Genomic DNA, 17,377 nt, shown 5'->3' with positions numbered 1-17,377 from the left:
CGTAAACATATATTACGTCTACTTTCGTCCCTGAGATCACTGGAACTAAACTTTGAAATAGAATTTTCTGACCATACACTTAATTCTTATTTATTGATTCGCATGTAAATTTAAGATAGGTCTGTGATCTTTCCCTTCCTACGGAAACGTCTGTGAAACTCGTATCAAAATTTTCCGGTTCATTTGATCAAAAGTCTTTTCTAGATGAATGAATACCATACCGATTTATTTCCTTTACTTTTTTCTAAAAAACATTCATCTATTACTTTACATGACCCAATATCATCTTCTGCCTACTTAGTTCTTCAAACCCAACTGTCAACCTTAAACTTCCTATTATTATTTTTCTTTCTTGTCATGCAAGTAGTTCAGTGTTTGAAGATTAAATTCTTCTATATGATCCTAATGGTTCTGTAGTCTTCAGGATCTTTCTTAGTCAGTTTCTTAATAGAGAGATGGAACGGCTCTTTCTCACCTTTTTCACCATATTTCTAGCAAACTTTATTGGAATGGTACCTACTTCTGCTTACTTCTCATCTCTCACAACGCATTTTGGCTTTTTCTTCATCAAGCAAAATATCCATTTTTGGCATTCCGTTCCCCAGAACATCAGACTATTATTCCTTCCTATAAGTTCTAAATATTTACTCCTGAACTTCCTAAAACTTCGTTCCGCTCACGGACTATCTTCTCAGATCTATTGTAGTTTCTACTGTTATAATTGTGTCTAATTGTTTCCTACACTGAAAGGATCCTTGCAATTTGTTGCCTCTTCTAACTGTATTGCCCTCCCGAAGGTGTGTATGAATATAACCTCTCATAACAGCACCCTCACGAGAATCCAAAACACGGTGTTGTCTAACACTTGAAATAAGTATAAAAATAAGAGTTCTAATATACATGGATCGGAAAACCGTCACCTTTGAGAGTTACAAACAATTAAACATGCTAAACATAACGTCTTGAAACGACCATGTTTCAAAATGATATAACTTCTCGGAAGTGGTTCAAGAAATAACGCACACACTTGATTGCGCTCTAGTTAAATATTAATGTTTCACAATCCTGTTTTACCCGCGCAACGAGGGCTCAATTAGCGCTCAAAAGTATATCCCCGTACCCTACTTACTGTATACAATTCGTTATGCCAGTACCAGGGCGTTGCGAAACATGGATATTCATATAGAGCTTATACATTTTTTTTTAATTTCTTGAACCGCTTGCGAGCGGTCTATAACTCTGAAAGAATGCATTCGCCGACCCACATTTATCAAAACTTTTTTATTTGATATAAGGAACCATCTCCTAAATTCTGAGTTACTGAGTTCATGAACACACTCTATACATGTATATTGTAATTTTACTACTTCGTGTTTTAGTGCTAATCGTCACATAACTCGATTATTTTACCAGGAAGAAACTATTCGTGGGATAATCTTACATAATTACTCACCGAGCGTGGAATTTGTAGGCACATTTGATGTTTTCGGGATAACTAGAAGGGTATCGAGGTGAATAGAATCTACCAAAAGATGTTGATTCGTTAACGTTGAAAAACTGATAATCACACATTGATCCCGATATTTTCTCTCCATCCGTTTGGAAAGATTCTGTAAAACGGAAGACAATAAATGCATTATAATCCTGAAATGAAATTAAATATTTAGTTAGGGTTCTATGGTTATGTCTTTAAGCTACAGGAAATGGATGATATATAAATGAATATTGATATAGCAATATAGCAATGATTTGGTGAAATATAAAAGTGAAAGAAAACGAATCCACTCCGAGAAAACCCATGAGTACGATATTGCCCACATGAAGCTCCGATAGAATCTATGATCCTGCATATCAGTAATGAGCCCTAGAAGACTGAACCACTTTCCTTTACAAATAATCAGACAGAAAACGTACTGCCTGATAGTGAAAAATATTTCAGTATCAGAATATACTTCCTGATATTGAACACTACTCCAGTATCATAACGTACTTCCTACTACTGAACAGTTTTCCTTGGGGACGGTGGCTCAGTTGTATAGTACTTACTTCTGGTGTGTGAGGACCTTTGTTCGATCTTAAAACCAAACGAGTTTGGAATGGTGGACAGTACCGTGTCGATGAGTTTTATTTAGGTTCTAACGTTTCCTCTCAGACGTTTCCACCAACTATTTCATTTAATTTCATTAATCATACATTTCCTTTAGTTTACACTAAGATATTCAATTTCTCTCGATTTTCCCTGATTTGTCGTTCATAACAACAACTCATTTTACTCATGCTTCCTTGCTTACCTAAAACAATACGGCAGAGCTACAGAAACAAACTTCAAGGACAATTAAACACACTTATGCTCTGGGTAAGACTTGAACCCACCATGATAGACACAGCGATTCATCATCGACCGACCTCCTCAGACCACTCTGCCATGCCTTTCAGCGTAAATGAACGAAAATAAATACATTTATGGAATCAGAAAGTCGGAGATAGGAGAACTCAAGATCTACAGGCACAAAATTGTTCTCCACAAACTCTCACTGTCTAAAATACAACCTGTGATCCTTAGCATAAGGGACGAACACTTTATTTCTTTTCCACTTCCATGATCTTCTGAACATTATAAATTAATTTAATACATTCAGTACTCGAAATGAAAATATGATATTTAAATATAATGCTCTGTAATTGATTTGGATTCATTGATTAAATTGAACGTAGTTCAAGCTCAAGTCTAAGATACTGTATAACATGAATCAGCATTGTCAGCACTGCGCTGACCAAATTCTATGAATAGTTGTGAAACGAAATTATAACTTAAGAAATAATAGATCATTATATGCGGTTTAAGATTTAGCTCATAACGCAGTACCAATACAACGTTGAATAATTTTGTCCTTTTATTTCTTCTATACTCTAAATTGCATATTCACTTGTGAGTGTTTCACCAAGAGATGAGACAGAGTTTCCATGGGAAGATAAAGTTGAGACAGATCATTTTCAATTAAAACACATACTTTCCGAGACGAGAAAGAGCTCTTCCAATAGAAACACACTTTCCAAGACGAGAAAAAGCTCTTCCAATAGAAACATACACTTTCCGAGACATTACTTTTGACAATTTGTCGACTTTCCGCTATCCTAATGTCAAGCGTACGTGATCCCGGAATCCGCTCCCGGTGGAAGAGCATTGAACGCATTACAGTAGATCAGACTCTATCTAAAAATTCAGGTCCATGTCTCATGTACCCTCCGTGAGAAAAAGGGAAACTAAACTTTAAACAGGTAAACAAAATCACAACTTTTTGAGACAAGAAAGCTTCGTATGCTACCATAAGGAACAGTAGCGTCATTGCAGGTTTTGCTTCGGGTAGCAAGAGTCTCCCATATACGCTGATTTTCATGTTTTTCATTAGTAAATTATCATACGAGGGTAGGTTGATAAGTTCTCAGCCTACCCAGGTTCAAACTCAGCTAGATATAAAAGTTATATACGTTTATGAGGCTTATAATTTGTGAAGCTACTGTGCAAAATTTGGTTTAACTAAACCAATTTTAAATTTGTTTCTTTAGACCTCAAGTGAAAATGTCTCCCCAAGTCCCAGAAATTAGTAAATTTGAACACAATGCATCCCAAAGTACCTCTTCCTAAAGATACTTTCGCCGAAGGAGATCCACAACGACCTTGTCACGACATTGGGGACAAGGCACCATCGTATGCCACTGCGAAGAAATGGACAGCGAACTTCAAACGTGGGCAGTTTGGTCTGAAGGATGATCCAAGGTGTGGCAGACCAATTTCAACGACCTCCCCCGAGATGATTGACGCCATTCACCGGATGATTCTCGCCAATCGCCGAATCCCGCTCAAACAGATAGAGGACACATGGGACATTAGTCATGAACGGCTGTGGAAAGCTATGCATGAAGACTTGGGTATGAGAAAGGTCGCGGCAAGATGGATTCCCAAACTTTTGAACGCAGATCAGACGCGTGAACGGGTGGAGGCAAGTAAGACAGTTCTGTAACAATTTCAAGCGGATAAGGCCATTTTTTGCAACGGTTGGTAACTATGGACGAAACCTGGTTATATTTCTACAATCCTAAGATGAAACAGCAATCAACGGAATGGCGCCACAGCGGTTTTCCACGTCCGAAGAAGGATAGGACACAGTGCTCCTCTGCTAAGGTCCTTGCTACGGTCTTCTGGGATTGTGAAGTAATTCTATTGCTGGATTATCTGAAATCGGGTGAAACCATCAATGCAACTTATTATACATCTTTCCTGGACAAACTGAAAGCAGCACTAAATGAGAAGAGACGTGGAAAGCTGTCCAAAGGGGTAATCTTCCTCCAGTACAATGCGCCCTCACACAAGGCACGTCTGACATTGCAAAAATTGGAGGACCTACGGTTTCAAATACAGGAACATCCACCTTATTCGCCTGATTTGGCTCCATCAGACTTTAATCTCTTTCCTAAATTGGAAATGTTTTTGAAGGGAACGCATTTCAATGGCGCCAATGTCGTCACTTCTCAAACAGAGGTCTGGTTTGCAGAGCATTCATCCGACTTCTATTTGTCTAGCCTGCAAGCACTGCAGCAGCGATGTGAAAAGTTCATTGCACTACAAGGGGAATATGTTGAATAAAAACACCAAGCTTCGCTTCCAATCTACTTGTTTTCTTGGTGAGGCTGAGAACTTATCAACCTACCCTCGTATTATTGACTAAAATATATCTCCTAAAGGCGCAAATGACGCTGCTAGTAAGGAATAGGAGACAGTTGATGTTTCTAGGATAGCGCAAACAGCAATGAACAAGAACGATACTACTAAAATGTTCAATCTCTTTATCTTAATATACATCGCATTATTGTGAAGCTCTTAAGAGTATGGTTTCCAGCCTTACTTGTGTGATAATAGTCATGTATCAGTTGAGATTTAATTCTATGTATTTTTGAGTAACATTCTACGGCTTTCTATTTGAGATACTAGTAACAGTTACGTATCGTCATAAAAAAATCCTTCAGTTGGATGCTTACCAAAACTCCTTTATATACTTACCCTGTCTAACTGTCCGGAAAACAAAAATCTCAGGAACTATTTGATGCATCACCATCAATTTTGGCCAGGATGTACAAAGTCAAAGTTAAGAATTAAATACGTTGGTGAAGACATTCAAATCGTAATTGGTAGATATCAACCATTTCCGGTTTTAACGTTGATCATTATAGCAGTGGTGCCCACCTGCCCTCACATCCATGACGCACCCCCCTCAATTGTCTATCCGTAGGTGTTCTTCCATGAAAAAAATATTTTCGATTAATTTTTACACCCTCTCAAACATATTTATATAGATTTTAACCCCCCCCCAAATATTTCAATGACGCAGTTTGCGTCATAGCCCCTCCTTGTGGGCTCCCCTGATTATAAACTAAAAACAGTAATAAACAGCAAGAAGTGGGTTTCTGCAATCAATTACGAGTCTCAAGAATATATTTCACCTTTATCTTGAAAGTTTTACTAACACCAAAAAAATGATAGAAATTCAGTTCAACTTTCGGTTTCAATATTGCTCTACTAATGGAGCAGAAACGATAACAAGAAGAATTCCAATGAAATCGATTTAGCATTCTAAGACTAGATATCATCATGTTTCTTAACCCAATATTCAAATCGGAAATCAACCACTTCCGGATTTAACGTTATCGTTATACGATAAAACTAGTAGTAGATACTGAGAAGGGATATTCTGCAATTTATTAAGCGTCCCAAGAATAGACTCCATCTTCAGTCTAATCTTTCTATTAAAACCGAAAGCGGTAGAAATCGACTACAGCTTCCGGTTTCAGTATGAATTGAAAAAAATATCACACCATACAAACGAAACTCCTTCATGTGTTGTTGTATGCATGTCACTGCTCTTTTTATTTTACGTATGACTTCCAAACTAAAGTTCTGTAGGCCATAGCTTTCCACAAGACTGTCCAGTTGGTCACGGCCTACGAACATGCCAAGTTGGGTTCAGTTCGGGTGAGTTTTGTTGAACGCGTATGAAGTAAAAATGAAGTGAAGAACAAAGAAGTAACGAGGATACATCGTTGGAGAAAAGACACCTATGCCCTGAGCTAGATTCAAATTTGCGACAGACTGATCTTGCGATCGCCAGACTCAAGTCTTAGACTGACCAACTATGTGAGCTGATACATCTGTTGAGGAGACTCTCAATGAAGTCAAGGAGCTGTATATGTTCTGTCTCCATTATCATGTTAGTATAGGTTTGCTATTTAGCTTCTCAACTGCAGAAGTCAAGAACAACGGAAGTTGGATCAACGTGCTGAATGGTAAAAGGAAATATAATCTTCTCTATGACTTTATCACAAAATTTATTTCTGCAGAGCAGTGGTTTTGAACCTTCTTACACTCGTGGATTTCCAAAAGACAGGGAGAAATGTTGAGGATTAAACATAGAGTGACATCAACGTTCAGTCGGTTCTTATCTTGTCTTAATTACAGTGATAATAGAAAAAGTTGTTTTACATAAATACGTAATTAAAACAAAATTACTAACTTAACTTTTGTGTTGAAATCACGATATTCTTCACTTACAAGTAATCAAAGCTGATTTATTGATCTTATTTTAAATAGCGAGTTCAAACTTACATTAGAAAACAAGTTTAGCTAAAGTTTTCTTCTAGTGAAGAGGGAGGCTGCTGCATTTTACGTCTTCCGTGAAAGAGTTAGTTATCCAGATATTCCCTTGGCAAGGATCCTTTTCCTGAGCTATGCTTCATTCTGCGATGAAAGCTGATTTTCCAATTCTCAACAGTGGTTTTCGAAGCAAATGAAATGAAATATTTAAGTTTAAGGGTCTTCACTACAGCGAAATTAAACTACCGCTAATCTTAGAGTTTTTTTCTGTAATATCTTTAAAACAAATAAAAATATTCGAAAAGCAGAAACTTAGTGAACTAGACAATACGATTTTGCATCTGATACCATTATCACAACTCATCTATCTGCTTTCGATTTGCAACTGTAAATAGATTTAGTAAATAGATTGAGGATTCTGTAAACAGTGGCATACCAAAAGCAGATAGGTGAATTGTAGTAAAAGTATCACATGCAAAACCGTATTGTCTAGTTCACCACGTTTCTGTCTTTTGGAATATTTTTATTTGTTTTGAAGATATTACAGAAAAACTTTAAAATTAGCGGTAATTTAATTTCGATGTAGTGAAGACCCTTAACGTCCCACTATTATGTCCTTTAAGCTTAGGGAGACGATGGTTGAAACAAGAGAATGATGATTGATGAAAGAATTGATGGAATGAGAAAGTGGGAGGAAACGGAGTATCCCGAGAAAACCTGCGGACACGATTTTAACAACAAACTTATTTGACTGGGGATCGAATCGGAGATTCCACGCACCAAAGGGAAGCGCTCTACCACTGAGCTACCTTACCCCCGGTTTTGGAAGTGACCGACAGACTACACTTACACAATTTCACTATCTTACGATGAAATATGGTGGAGTGCTATGGTGTTGCAATAAAGTTTGGAAAGAGATCATTTATTTCTATTTATTTACTTGTTTCTATTTTTGAGATGAGCACATCAAGGTTTGCATTTCAAATAACTATTAATATTGTGTTATTTGTTTGTTCATTGAAACAAGCGAGCTTCACGCAATTAATATGATACCTTGCTAATGAGACTACTTGCTAATGAGATCTGGGAAAATAATAAATCATCCACAGATCGGTGCTTGAACACCACTACTATAGAGAAGATGCTGATCTTAGTTTGAAAGTCCCAGTATACCGGCCACCGCATAGGACAAAATGATGATAATGTCCGTAGTGGGTATGTCGTAGTAGTTGAAAGATTGTCAGACAACACGACTAGAGTAACTGTGTGTGTGAATCTATTTTGTCTGGGAGCTCCTCCGTGGCTAAGCGGTTAGCGTACGCGCCTTTGGCGTGGGAGACCCGGGTTCGATTCCCGGCGGGAGCTCATGTGGTTCGGATTCCACGTTAATCAGTAGGTCCACGTCTCATATAGCCTCGCTGCTGAAAGGGACGCTAAACTAAAATCAACTCAACTATTTTGTCTGGATCACAGATCGTTTGAAATGGCAGGGTGATCCAAAAATCGAAATGGATAAAAAGTTAATAGGATTCGATGAACGTCAACCAAAGCATTTCTCTCAGAAAATGAAATAGAAGATATTGACTGTGGGCTTTACTTCGGAACGGTTTGAGAGTTCCCTCTAAGAGGTTCTCATTCAACTCATATGTATTTTTCGCGTAGTATACTTGGGTTCGATTTTCTGCGGGAGCTCGTATGAGTTGGATTTTACGTCAAGCTGTATATCCACAGCTCATATAGCCTTGATATTGAAAATGATGCTATACTGAAAATTAAATCAAATCAATCCATAATGGTTTGCGTCAAAGCAAACAAAATGTGCATTATAGTTTGCAATAATTGGGATAAGTTGTATTTTTATTATTATTATTATTATTATTATTATTATTATTATTATTATTATTATTTTGCCTAGCGTTACGGTACGCAAACTTCTCCGAAGTCTCGCAAGGAATGACGTCGGTCCTTAGGTGAGAATCAATTGAAATGAAACCTTTCAGTTTAACGTCTCATGATTATGCCCTTAAGTTTTAGGGAGAGGAATGATTCAGGCGTGATTATGGTGGATTATGGGATAATTGGTGGAACGAGGATCAGGGAGGAAATGAAAGTACCTTAAGAAAATCCACGGACACGACAAGTAAGAACAAATACAGTAGTTATGGAAGTTGCTCGTGTATTGACTTTCTGTGTTAATTCAGTGGGTATTACTGTACTTAAATGTGATTGTCATTACGTCTGGCTTAATTTATATGCACGAAAATGTCGTTTCTTTGTTTGCAGTATTTGTTCACCTATAATCCTACGTAAACTAAGGTGGGTTAAAAAATTGTTCACACTTTTATTAGGATAAGAATTTTTATGGATGTTTTCTTTAGTATCATGTCATAACTCAGGTTTTATGTCAAAAATAATGTAGATTTTATTTTCTGTCTTTCAATGTTTTTAATTTATAGAAAATAACCTTTTTTTAAAAAAAAAGTTTTCGTGGTTGATATGAAGTACCCTCCCTTGGTGTAACGTGTTACCATAAAATATAATAGGTTATTTCCAGTTAAATTTGAAGATTCTGATACTAGGTGTCGCTAAAAGGTAAAAAAAAAATGAGGTGTTGAAACAACACAAAATGACTACCACTTTAGTGTGTTACTTGTGTGTTAATTCAGCACCAAGCACATCGCCTTCCGAGCATATTAGAAACAAGTCGTTACTACCTGAGAGAATTTGCATTGATATTTATCGTTTAGCACGAGCATAGCTTTGCGAAATATATTTGGCACTTACGCGAAGTAACGAATAATGTTCTATGTTTTCTATAATCGGTCAAAATAATATTGTAAATCTGTGAATCGTCTGGCAACAGTTACACAGGCAACAGTTCTCCTACCTTCTGTTCACAAGTGCTAAGACACAAGAATAACATAAATAAAATAGATGGAAGCACTGCTATCTTTGTAACTGTTGTCAGATGAATCACAGGTTTACAACAATATTATTATGACTGATTACAGAAAACATAGAATGTTATTAGTTACTTGCCATAAATGCAAAATATATTTCGCAAAGCTTTGCTTATACCAAGCAATAAAAAATAATGCAAACACTCACAGCCAGTAAGGAGGTATTTCTGATATGCTCTGAAGGCGATTGCTTGGTGTTGACGTAGTTACCCGGAAACATAATTCTGCACCTGGCTTTGACAACATCACGTATCGCCATATCAAGGAAAGTCCTCTCTCCTTACTAACACTTCTAGCTACGATTTACACTTTTATTCTTCGCACTGGGTATTACCCAACCACCTGGAAAATGTCGAAAACCCTGATGTTTCCAAAGCCAAACAAGCCATTGGACGATGTTTCCTCATATTGTCCCATACAGTTCATATCCACATTCAGTAAAATCCTGGAACGAATCTTGGTCAAACGCCTTCATCAATATCTCGCCGAACACCACATACTTCCTATTTATCAAGCCGGATTCCGACCTGCTTTCTCCATCGATGATCAACTGCTACGTCTGTCTAGTTTGATCACTAATCATTATAATTCTATCAAACCGTCTTGTCTCGTTTTCTTCGATTTAGAAAAAGCATTTGACAAGGTCTGGCATCTAGGTCTCATTTACAAACTTATTCGCCTCCATATTCCTATCGTTTATATTCGAATCATTTACAATTTTCTGACTGGCCGACTTGCATATGTTTCTATCAACAATAAGTTATCTCATCCCATTTTTCTCCTCTCTGGTGTTCCACAAGGTTCGGCATTATCTCCACTTCTGTACCTTGTGTTTGTCACCGACATGCCTCCACTTCCGGACAAAGTGCACATATTTCAATACGCTGACGATACTGCCTTTCTTGCACTGGGTAATACCATGCAACAAATTAATACGTTTCTACAGACAGCTATAGACAATTTCTGTCTCTGGTGCACGAAGTGGCATCTTCACATTAACGCTTTAAAAACACAAGCGGTCGTATTTCTACCACCCAAAAAGTCAACTAGAATTCGCCGCAACCCAAATAGACTAAACATTCAGGTTGACCAGATTCCCATACAAACCAGTAAGACAGCAACATATCTAGGTGTAACATTCGATCGACATCTAAATTGGAAGCAGCATCTGGCATCAATTACTTGTAAAGCATACAATCGTTTAAATTTACTAAAACGTTTAACTGGCATTACTTGGGGTTTAAAACCAGCCACTGTTCTCACTACTTATAAAGCATTTCTCCGCCCAACTCTCACACACGGCCACACAGCCTGGGTATCTGCCCCAACCAGTTTTTACCACAAACTCCTAATACTTGAACGTCATGCCTTCCGAATTGCACATAGAATCAAATTACTTAGCCCTACCCAACATCTTTACAGTCTTATCACATTCCCTACATTGCAGTACCATATCGAAAAACTCAGACTTACTTATCTTACTAAACGTTACCACGATCATCATCCTCTTCTTATAGATGCCATGCACCATTTAGCAGTTCATCCCACGCCTTCTCGATATATGCATAGGCCACTATCATTATTATTCACCCTGTATTGTTACACACTACCACCGAATCACCCAGTATTAAACCTCCTCGATGATTTTCATACTCATTTTCATCACCCATTCATAACTCCATCTACTGCACAGTGATTCTCCTCTCATTAATATGGGCTCCCCCTGTCCACATCATAGCCTAGAGCCGCCCCTAGGCAAGAAGATGCTATCATTTGTCTATTTAACATTTCCTATGTGTTGTGGCGTGTTTTGCACCTCATCTCATCTCTCACCTCCATCGTCATACAATTCGCTACTATTTTGGTCTAGTGTTTAAATTATTTCCTTCTGCATCTGACTAATAACTCTCATTATCTCTAAACCATTGTTTCTTGATTTATCATCCTGTTTCTATGTGTTTTACGTTTTTCTTCTCATACTACCTACATTATATGTTATGTATATTATATGTTATCTTTGTATTATTTTGTATGTCTACCAACCCAAATGTTAAGGCTGCAAAAGCCTATGTTTATTTATAGATTACTAAATAAAGATAAGTTTATCTACCTTCCCATAGACCATCCTTCATACATCCAATACCCATTCTCCATAAAATTCCTTTCCCTAAAAGAGAGCGTAACCCTCTAACAGGGTGCTAGCCGCTTGCTAGCTTGCAAAAAAAAAAAAAAAAAAAAAAAAACTTGGTGTTGAATTGACACACAAGTAACACGCTAAAGTGGTAGTCATTTCGTGGTTCTTTCAACACCTCATTTTTTACTGTGTACGTGTACACTTAAACGGGAAAGACCTGCTGGTTTCCGAGTGATGTTAAAAGTGGAGTCGTAGGTTACGCGTAACACCGCACACCAAGGTAGGGTTAAAAAAAATGACTACCACATACATCATTATTTTCTGGGACAGAAAATAAATTATTTACGTAGTGGACATTTTTAACCCTACCTTTTTGTACGGTGTTATGCAGGGTTAAAGGTGAAATTTACTGCATATCTAGATATATATAGTACCTTTGTTTGCTTGACTTTCGATACTTAATTATATATACATATGCAGTGTATATTCGAACTTTTTTTCGTGTTACCTTGAACTTCAAATTAAAGAGTCCGCTGTATTTCTATTTTCCATGAGTAACCCTTGTCTCATGAGTAACTTTATCCTTAAGTGTATACCTATTTGTGTTTGTGTGCACTGGCGCAACTCCCGGGGGTGATGAGGGGAATATGTCCCCCAATGCTGGAACTGAGAGGGACTGCCCCCCCCCCCAATAATCCGATTTGAAATGTGATTTTCTTCTACATTGTGAAGATCATTGTGGATGTCTAAGTAGAAACATACCAATTATAAATATGTATGTATTCAGATTTCAGAATGTGTTTCCGGCATCGATTTTAAAGACTGATACGTACCACTATTTCATCTACATTTCCTTATATAATATACAATAGGTTCATCTCAGAAATCAGATTCATCTACCGCAATATGAGTCTCATTCCCTTCCCCTCCCCAGAATAAGCCTCAAATCTGCCCACCTCTCTATGTTGAGGACAACTCTGATCCTCCACAGCATTGTTTTTTTAAACTTCATAAATATTTTAACATCGCTTAATGTTATATATATATTGGGTGTTTCAAAACAACACCGACAACCAGGATGTGATTCCTGATACCAAGATAACACAAAAAGTATAGACCAACCTGGGTGCACAAATGCTTACTTTTGGAGTTATAAGCTGCCGAAAACATGAAAAAATAAACTTTAAAGGTCCATAGCTCCAAAACTATGAGACCTACCGTAGTCAGGTCAAGACTTCACTTACGAACTAATATATGGGCTATCCAAAAATACGTGTTTCAGATTCCTAAGACACTCACGTAACAATTTTTAAAGAGGGAGTTTGGCTATTAACACAATTTCAAGTACTCACCAACTACCTCTATGCAAATTGTTGCGTAAGTACCGCAGGATTTTGAGACATGGATATTTGGATAGGGCACGTACTAGTCTCTAAATAAAGTCTTGACCCGACTACATTAAGTCCCATAGTTTTGGAACTATGGACCTTTATATTTAATTTTTTCATGTTTTCGGCAGCCTATAACTCCGAAAGAAAGCATGTGCTACTGATTTGCGCCGCTATTTGTGTGTAAAGGAAACACAGATAAAATGATCCTTGTCAAAGTTTTCAGAGCTTATGTTAGAAGCTCGCACTAGCGTTTTGACCTAACTGAAGCTCTTGTTACAAGAAAGAACCAATTTCCCATATATGTTGAAAATAAAGAGGAAATATTCACAAATAATATTCTTTTATGGTAGGCCTCTACTCTTATATTCTAGTACTTCCACTTCTCCGTAGAAACCCATTATAATGATATAAGAGGGTTTCTAAGTGAAGTTTTATTTTTACTCTTCTTATATCTCTCGCTCTATTCGTTCTCTTTCTTCCATGTTCTCAAGCTCTTTTCTATTTACTCTCTAACGACCAGGGAAGAATATCAGCTTTTTTTATATCCGCTATGGGAGAAGATAAGCACAATGGTTTTCGTGTAACTACTTCTTTAGCTTTCTGCAGCAAAAAGCTCTAAACACTGTTAAGTTCACAACAGAGGCAGAAAGATTTGAATATAACCTCATAATTCATTGTTGTTTCATATTAAAAAACTTAATAAACAATATTGTAGGCACACACACAGAAATTTTTGTTAGGAGGGGTTCAAGCTTTGTAGATGGGATGTACAATACTACAAAGCCACTACGTCTATGTAGTATTGAAGGCAGTGGCGTATTTACGATTTTGTTTCGGGGAGGGCTTTGTTAACTTTCGGGGGGGGGGTTGCCTGAAAATGTGAAAATTCTGCAAGATATTTCGTATACTTTACTATACTAAGTAAGATTTTGGGGGGGGCTTAAGCCCGGAAGCCCCCCCTAAATACGCCACTGATTGAAGGCATAGATAAAAGTGGATCTGAAAAGGTAGGGGGATGGATAACGTCACGCCATCCCCGTTGCCTATCTTTGCCCATTGTTATTTTTTAGGAAATGGAGGGACGTCATAGATATTTTTTGGACGTAGGGGAACGACATCCTCGTACGTTCCCACTCACTTATACCCCTGACTGAAGGGTATTATTCTGCACCCAAAGAGACGATAAATAATTGTGAATTACTTCCACCTCAATTTTTAGGAAACAATTATAGAACTAGATTGTTTTTATAACAGAAAGAATACAGACAAACTGCAAGATCAAATTGTCATGCTACAGCAATAATTTCCTTGTTAAACAAGTATAGTTTTATTGAGATGGTGAGTTAGGAAGTTTTGAAAGGGTCTCGATCCGGAGGAACTCCGTGGATGTGTCCCTAAGAAAGTATATATTACAATGCTAGGTTTATATGTTTGTCCCCAATCCTTTCGATAATGAGATCTCAAACAACCACACGTGCTAGAAACGTGCCGTTTTTGCTGATCGATTCCAAAATTTGTGTAGATTGTCTTGTTATCATTCATTTTTTTTTCAAAAATGGTGTCGTTATTGTTCTATTCATCATTTTAGGGGCCGTTTTGAGTCCATAAGGTTAATATTGTTGCAGGTCGAAACTACGGTGTTAGGCAACCAGTAGAGAAGTTACGTATGGCGGGTTGAGGGACATTGCAGGCGCGTTGCTTAAATCTGAATTAGAAATTAGATTTGTCAATTTCTGTAATAGTTAATTTTTCCTTATTCTTTTATTTTATTACATTAATATTTTGTATATTGTTATTTTTTAATTTAGTATGTCCATGTATTTTGTATGTATATGCTTTCATATATTAGATACATCAAATATATTAAATTTTCTTCTTTCTTTAAATAAATAAATAAAATAAATTATGTCGAAATGATGTTAGCGTGAGTTTGAGTGATGTTTGTAAAAAGTGGGCACCTCTGGTTGCAACTACCATATAACTTACTCTTAACAATACATGAGGAAGTGCGTTTCTCAAATTAGCACTCCATTTTACTGACCCACTGATCTTGTTTAATATTATTAAAATCTTAAAAAACAAACATAAATAACACTAGCACTATGACACTGGTGCTTATGTAAGTCTAACGCACCTCCTCTGACAGTGAGATCTACAGACATTAGACAAGTAGCTAAGACGTAGCATTAAATATAATCGAAATAAAGTTTTGCCTGATTTTGACATATTTATGTGTGTTAATTACCTTTCTGTTTAAATTTTAGTGATTTCATCCAATACGTTCTTGGACATGGCCAAAATACTTACTGCGATCCAGAAATCGAAATGTTCCCATGAATCCTGTGTTGTTCCCTGGCCTCCAGTCTGTGTGGAACTCGAGTACCAAGTAGTTAGCTGAGCTGTAGTGAATTGGGGTGATGTCGTTAAGGCCTCCACATAGGACATTAGACCAAGGGGTGAACTCGTTTACTTCTGCTCTCTCCAGATGAAGAAACAGTCTTAGAAAATCCCCGTGGGAGCAACTAACAAAGAGAACAAGAGAAGAAAGAGAACAAATTATTATCAACATATATTTTAATACTATTAATCCAAATAAAAGAAAATTACCGTTTGCTACTTTGAAACATACTACAGAGTCACCTCTTGGATATCCAAGGAATACCAATTACGGGATATTGAAATGTCCAAAACCCCTCTCAATTTTTCAGTGGGGATCCAGTGAAAATACAATTGTCAGCTTACATCGCGGAAACGGAACTTCTTGTGTTATTCCTGGGGTACATTTTAGGGTTATTTGCGGGATAATCACACGACGACATTTCAACATCTAAGGGATTACAGTGGATTCAGTAGCTGAGGGGTTCACCTCTAGTACGAAGGATTCCGCACTCGATCTCAACCCATGTAAGTTTGAGATCAAGAATACCATATCCGTGGATTTTTTTTTGTTTCCTTTCAGTCGGATTGCACCAAGTACGATCAAAATCGTATATCAAAATCATTCCCTTTCATTGATCTTCCTTCTCATTTGGCCTAGAAAGATCATTGTTGGACGTAAAATTAAAATAAATAAATAGAAATAAACACCCAATATGATTCCGAAAGAGGCACCACATTCCACTGAATTCCATTATCCTAATAGTTTCTAATCTGAACTCAAATGACCCTAGGCAGGAAAGAGACCTATGGCACTTCCAAAGTAGACGTGTTTTGCTGTATAGAATAATTATTCCAAACACACTCCTTAAAGATAAGATTTTTTTTTTACATATTTAAATCCATAATTAAAGAGAAAGTAAAATATTTAGAATCAATAGCGAACTTTGCCTGAAATCTCATCAGTAAAAGTTAAAATTTTATAAATCCAACCTAAAAGGAGTTATCTAATATTCTAATACTTGTGTACACGAATTGATTCAGTAAGTTACTTTCCTTAGTTTAGAGTCATAAAATTTGATTTTTTGTTTACCAATGTGACTTGCCTGAGAAGCCGCCACTGGTTACGATACTTCCTGTGAAGAAGGTGTATTCTGAGGGATATGGTATGCGATGTGGCAGAAGAAAAACACGGGAAAAATAAAATGAGATTGAAGCGGATACTTTCCAGAGCAAGATAAGAAGTTATTTACGGACAATAGAATAGAAAAGTTTCTCAATTTACGATACGTACGAACTCGTACGACCTGCCAATGATAAGAAACTTATAAGGATGATAAATTCGTTTTAAGGAACATTTGCATTTGTAACCATATTTGAAACTACGTATAGGAGACACGTGGCTCAGTGGTAGAGCGCTAACCTGTGGTGTGTGGAGTTCGTGGTTCGTCTCCGCCAAGTAAATTTGTGGAGGGCAACATCGTATCTACGGGTTCTCTCTTGGTACTCCAGTTTTCTCCCACTTTCTCATTCCATTGATTCTTGCATCATCATTCACTTGCTTTCATCATCCGTGTCTCAGCCTAAAGCGCATGGGACGTTAAAGATATATTTCATTTTTTATAGTACGTATTAGATACAAATTATTAATACTTTAGTATGTAAGTAAATAGATTAATATGTCTTGACATTTACTTCCAAGAACTTAACACTTCGAAAATCCAGGTGGAGGAAGAAACTGCTCCCCGCTACGGATGGCCATTGATGTAGACCTTTCACAACTTTTTATAGCTTAACATATTGTCATTATTTAATAGTCGTAATTACATGCAAAATTAATGAAGATCTGTTTACTGTTAGACAAGACGTA

The 17,377-nt window shown here is 37.0% G+C and overlaps 1 protein-coding gene across 3 annotated transcripts in view; it reads right to left on the bottom strand.

Annotated features, from left to right (window-relative positions):
• The window catches only part of LOC145662967 (suppressor of lurcher protein 1-like), a 392,235-nt gene that overhangs the window by 82,890 nt on the left and 291,968 nt on the right, over window positions 1–17,377 (bottom strand). For all 3 annotated transcript variants that reach the window (XM_081729046.1, XM_081729047.1, XM_081729048.1), the window contains 2 exons: window positions 15,439–15,653; window positions 1,454–1,610 (listed from right to left, as the gene is read on the bottom strand). In XM_081729046.1, the coding sequence (XP_081585172.1) occupies window positions 1,454–1,610; window positions 15,439–15,653 (372 nt within the window). The remainder of the gene's footprint in view (window positions 1–1,453; window positions 1,611–15,438; window positions 15,654–17,377) is intronic.

The sequence above is a fragment of the Thermobia domestica genome, chromosome 10, assembly GCF_964235325.1.
Source record: "Thermobia domestica chromosome 10, izTheDome1.hap1.1, whole genome shotgun sequence".
In the NCBI taxonomy this organism is placed as follows: Eukaryota; Metazoa; Arthropoda; class Insecta; order Zygentoma; family Lepismatidae; genus Thermobia; species Thermobia domestica.
Note: the sequence above shows the minus strand (reverse complement) of the source record. Positions and strands in the feature narration are given on the sequence as shown.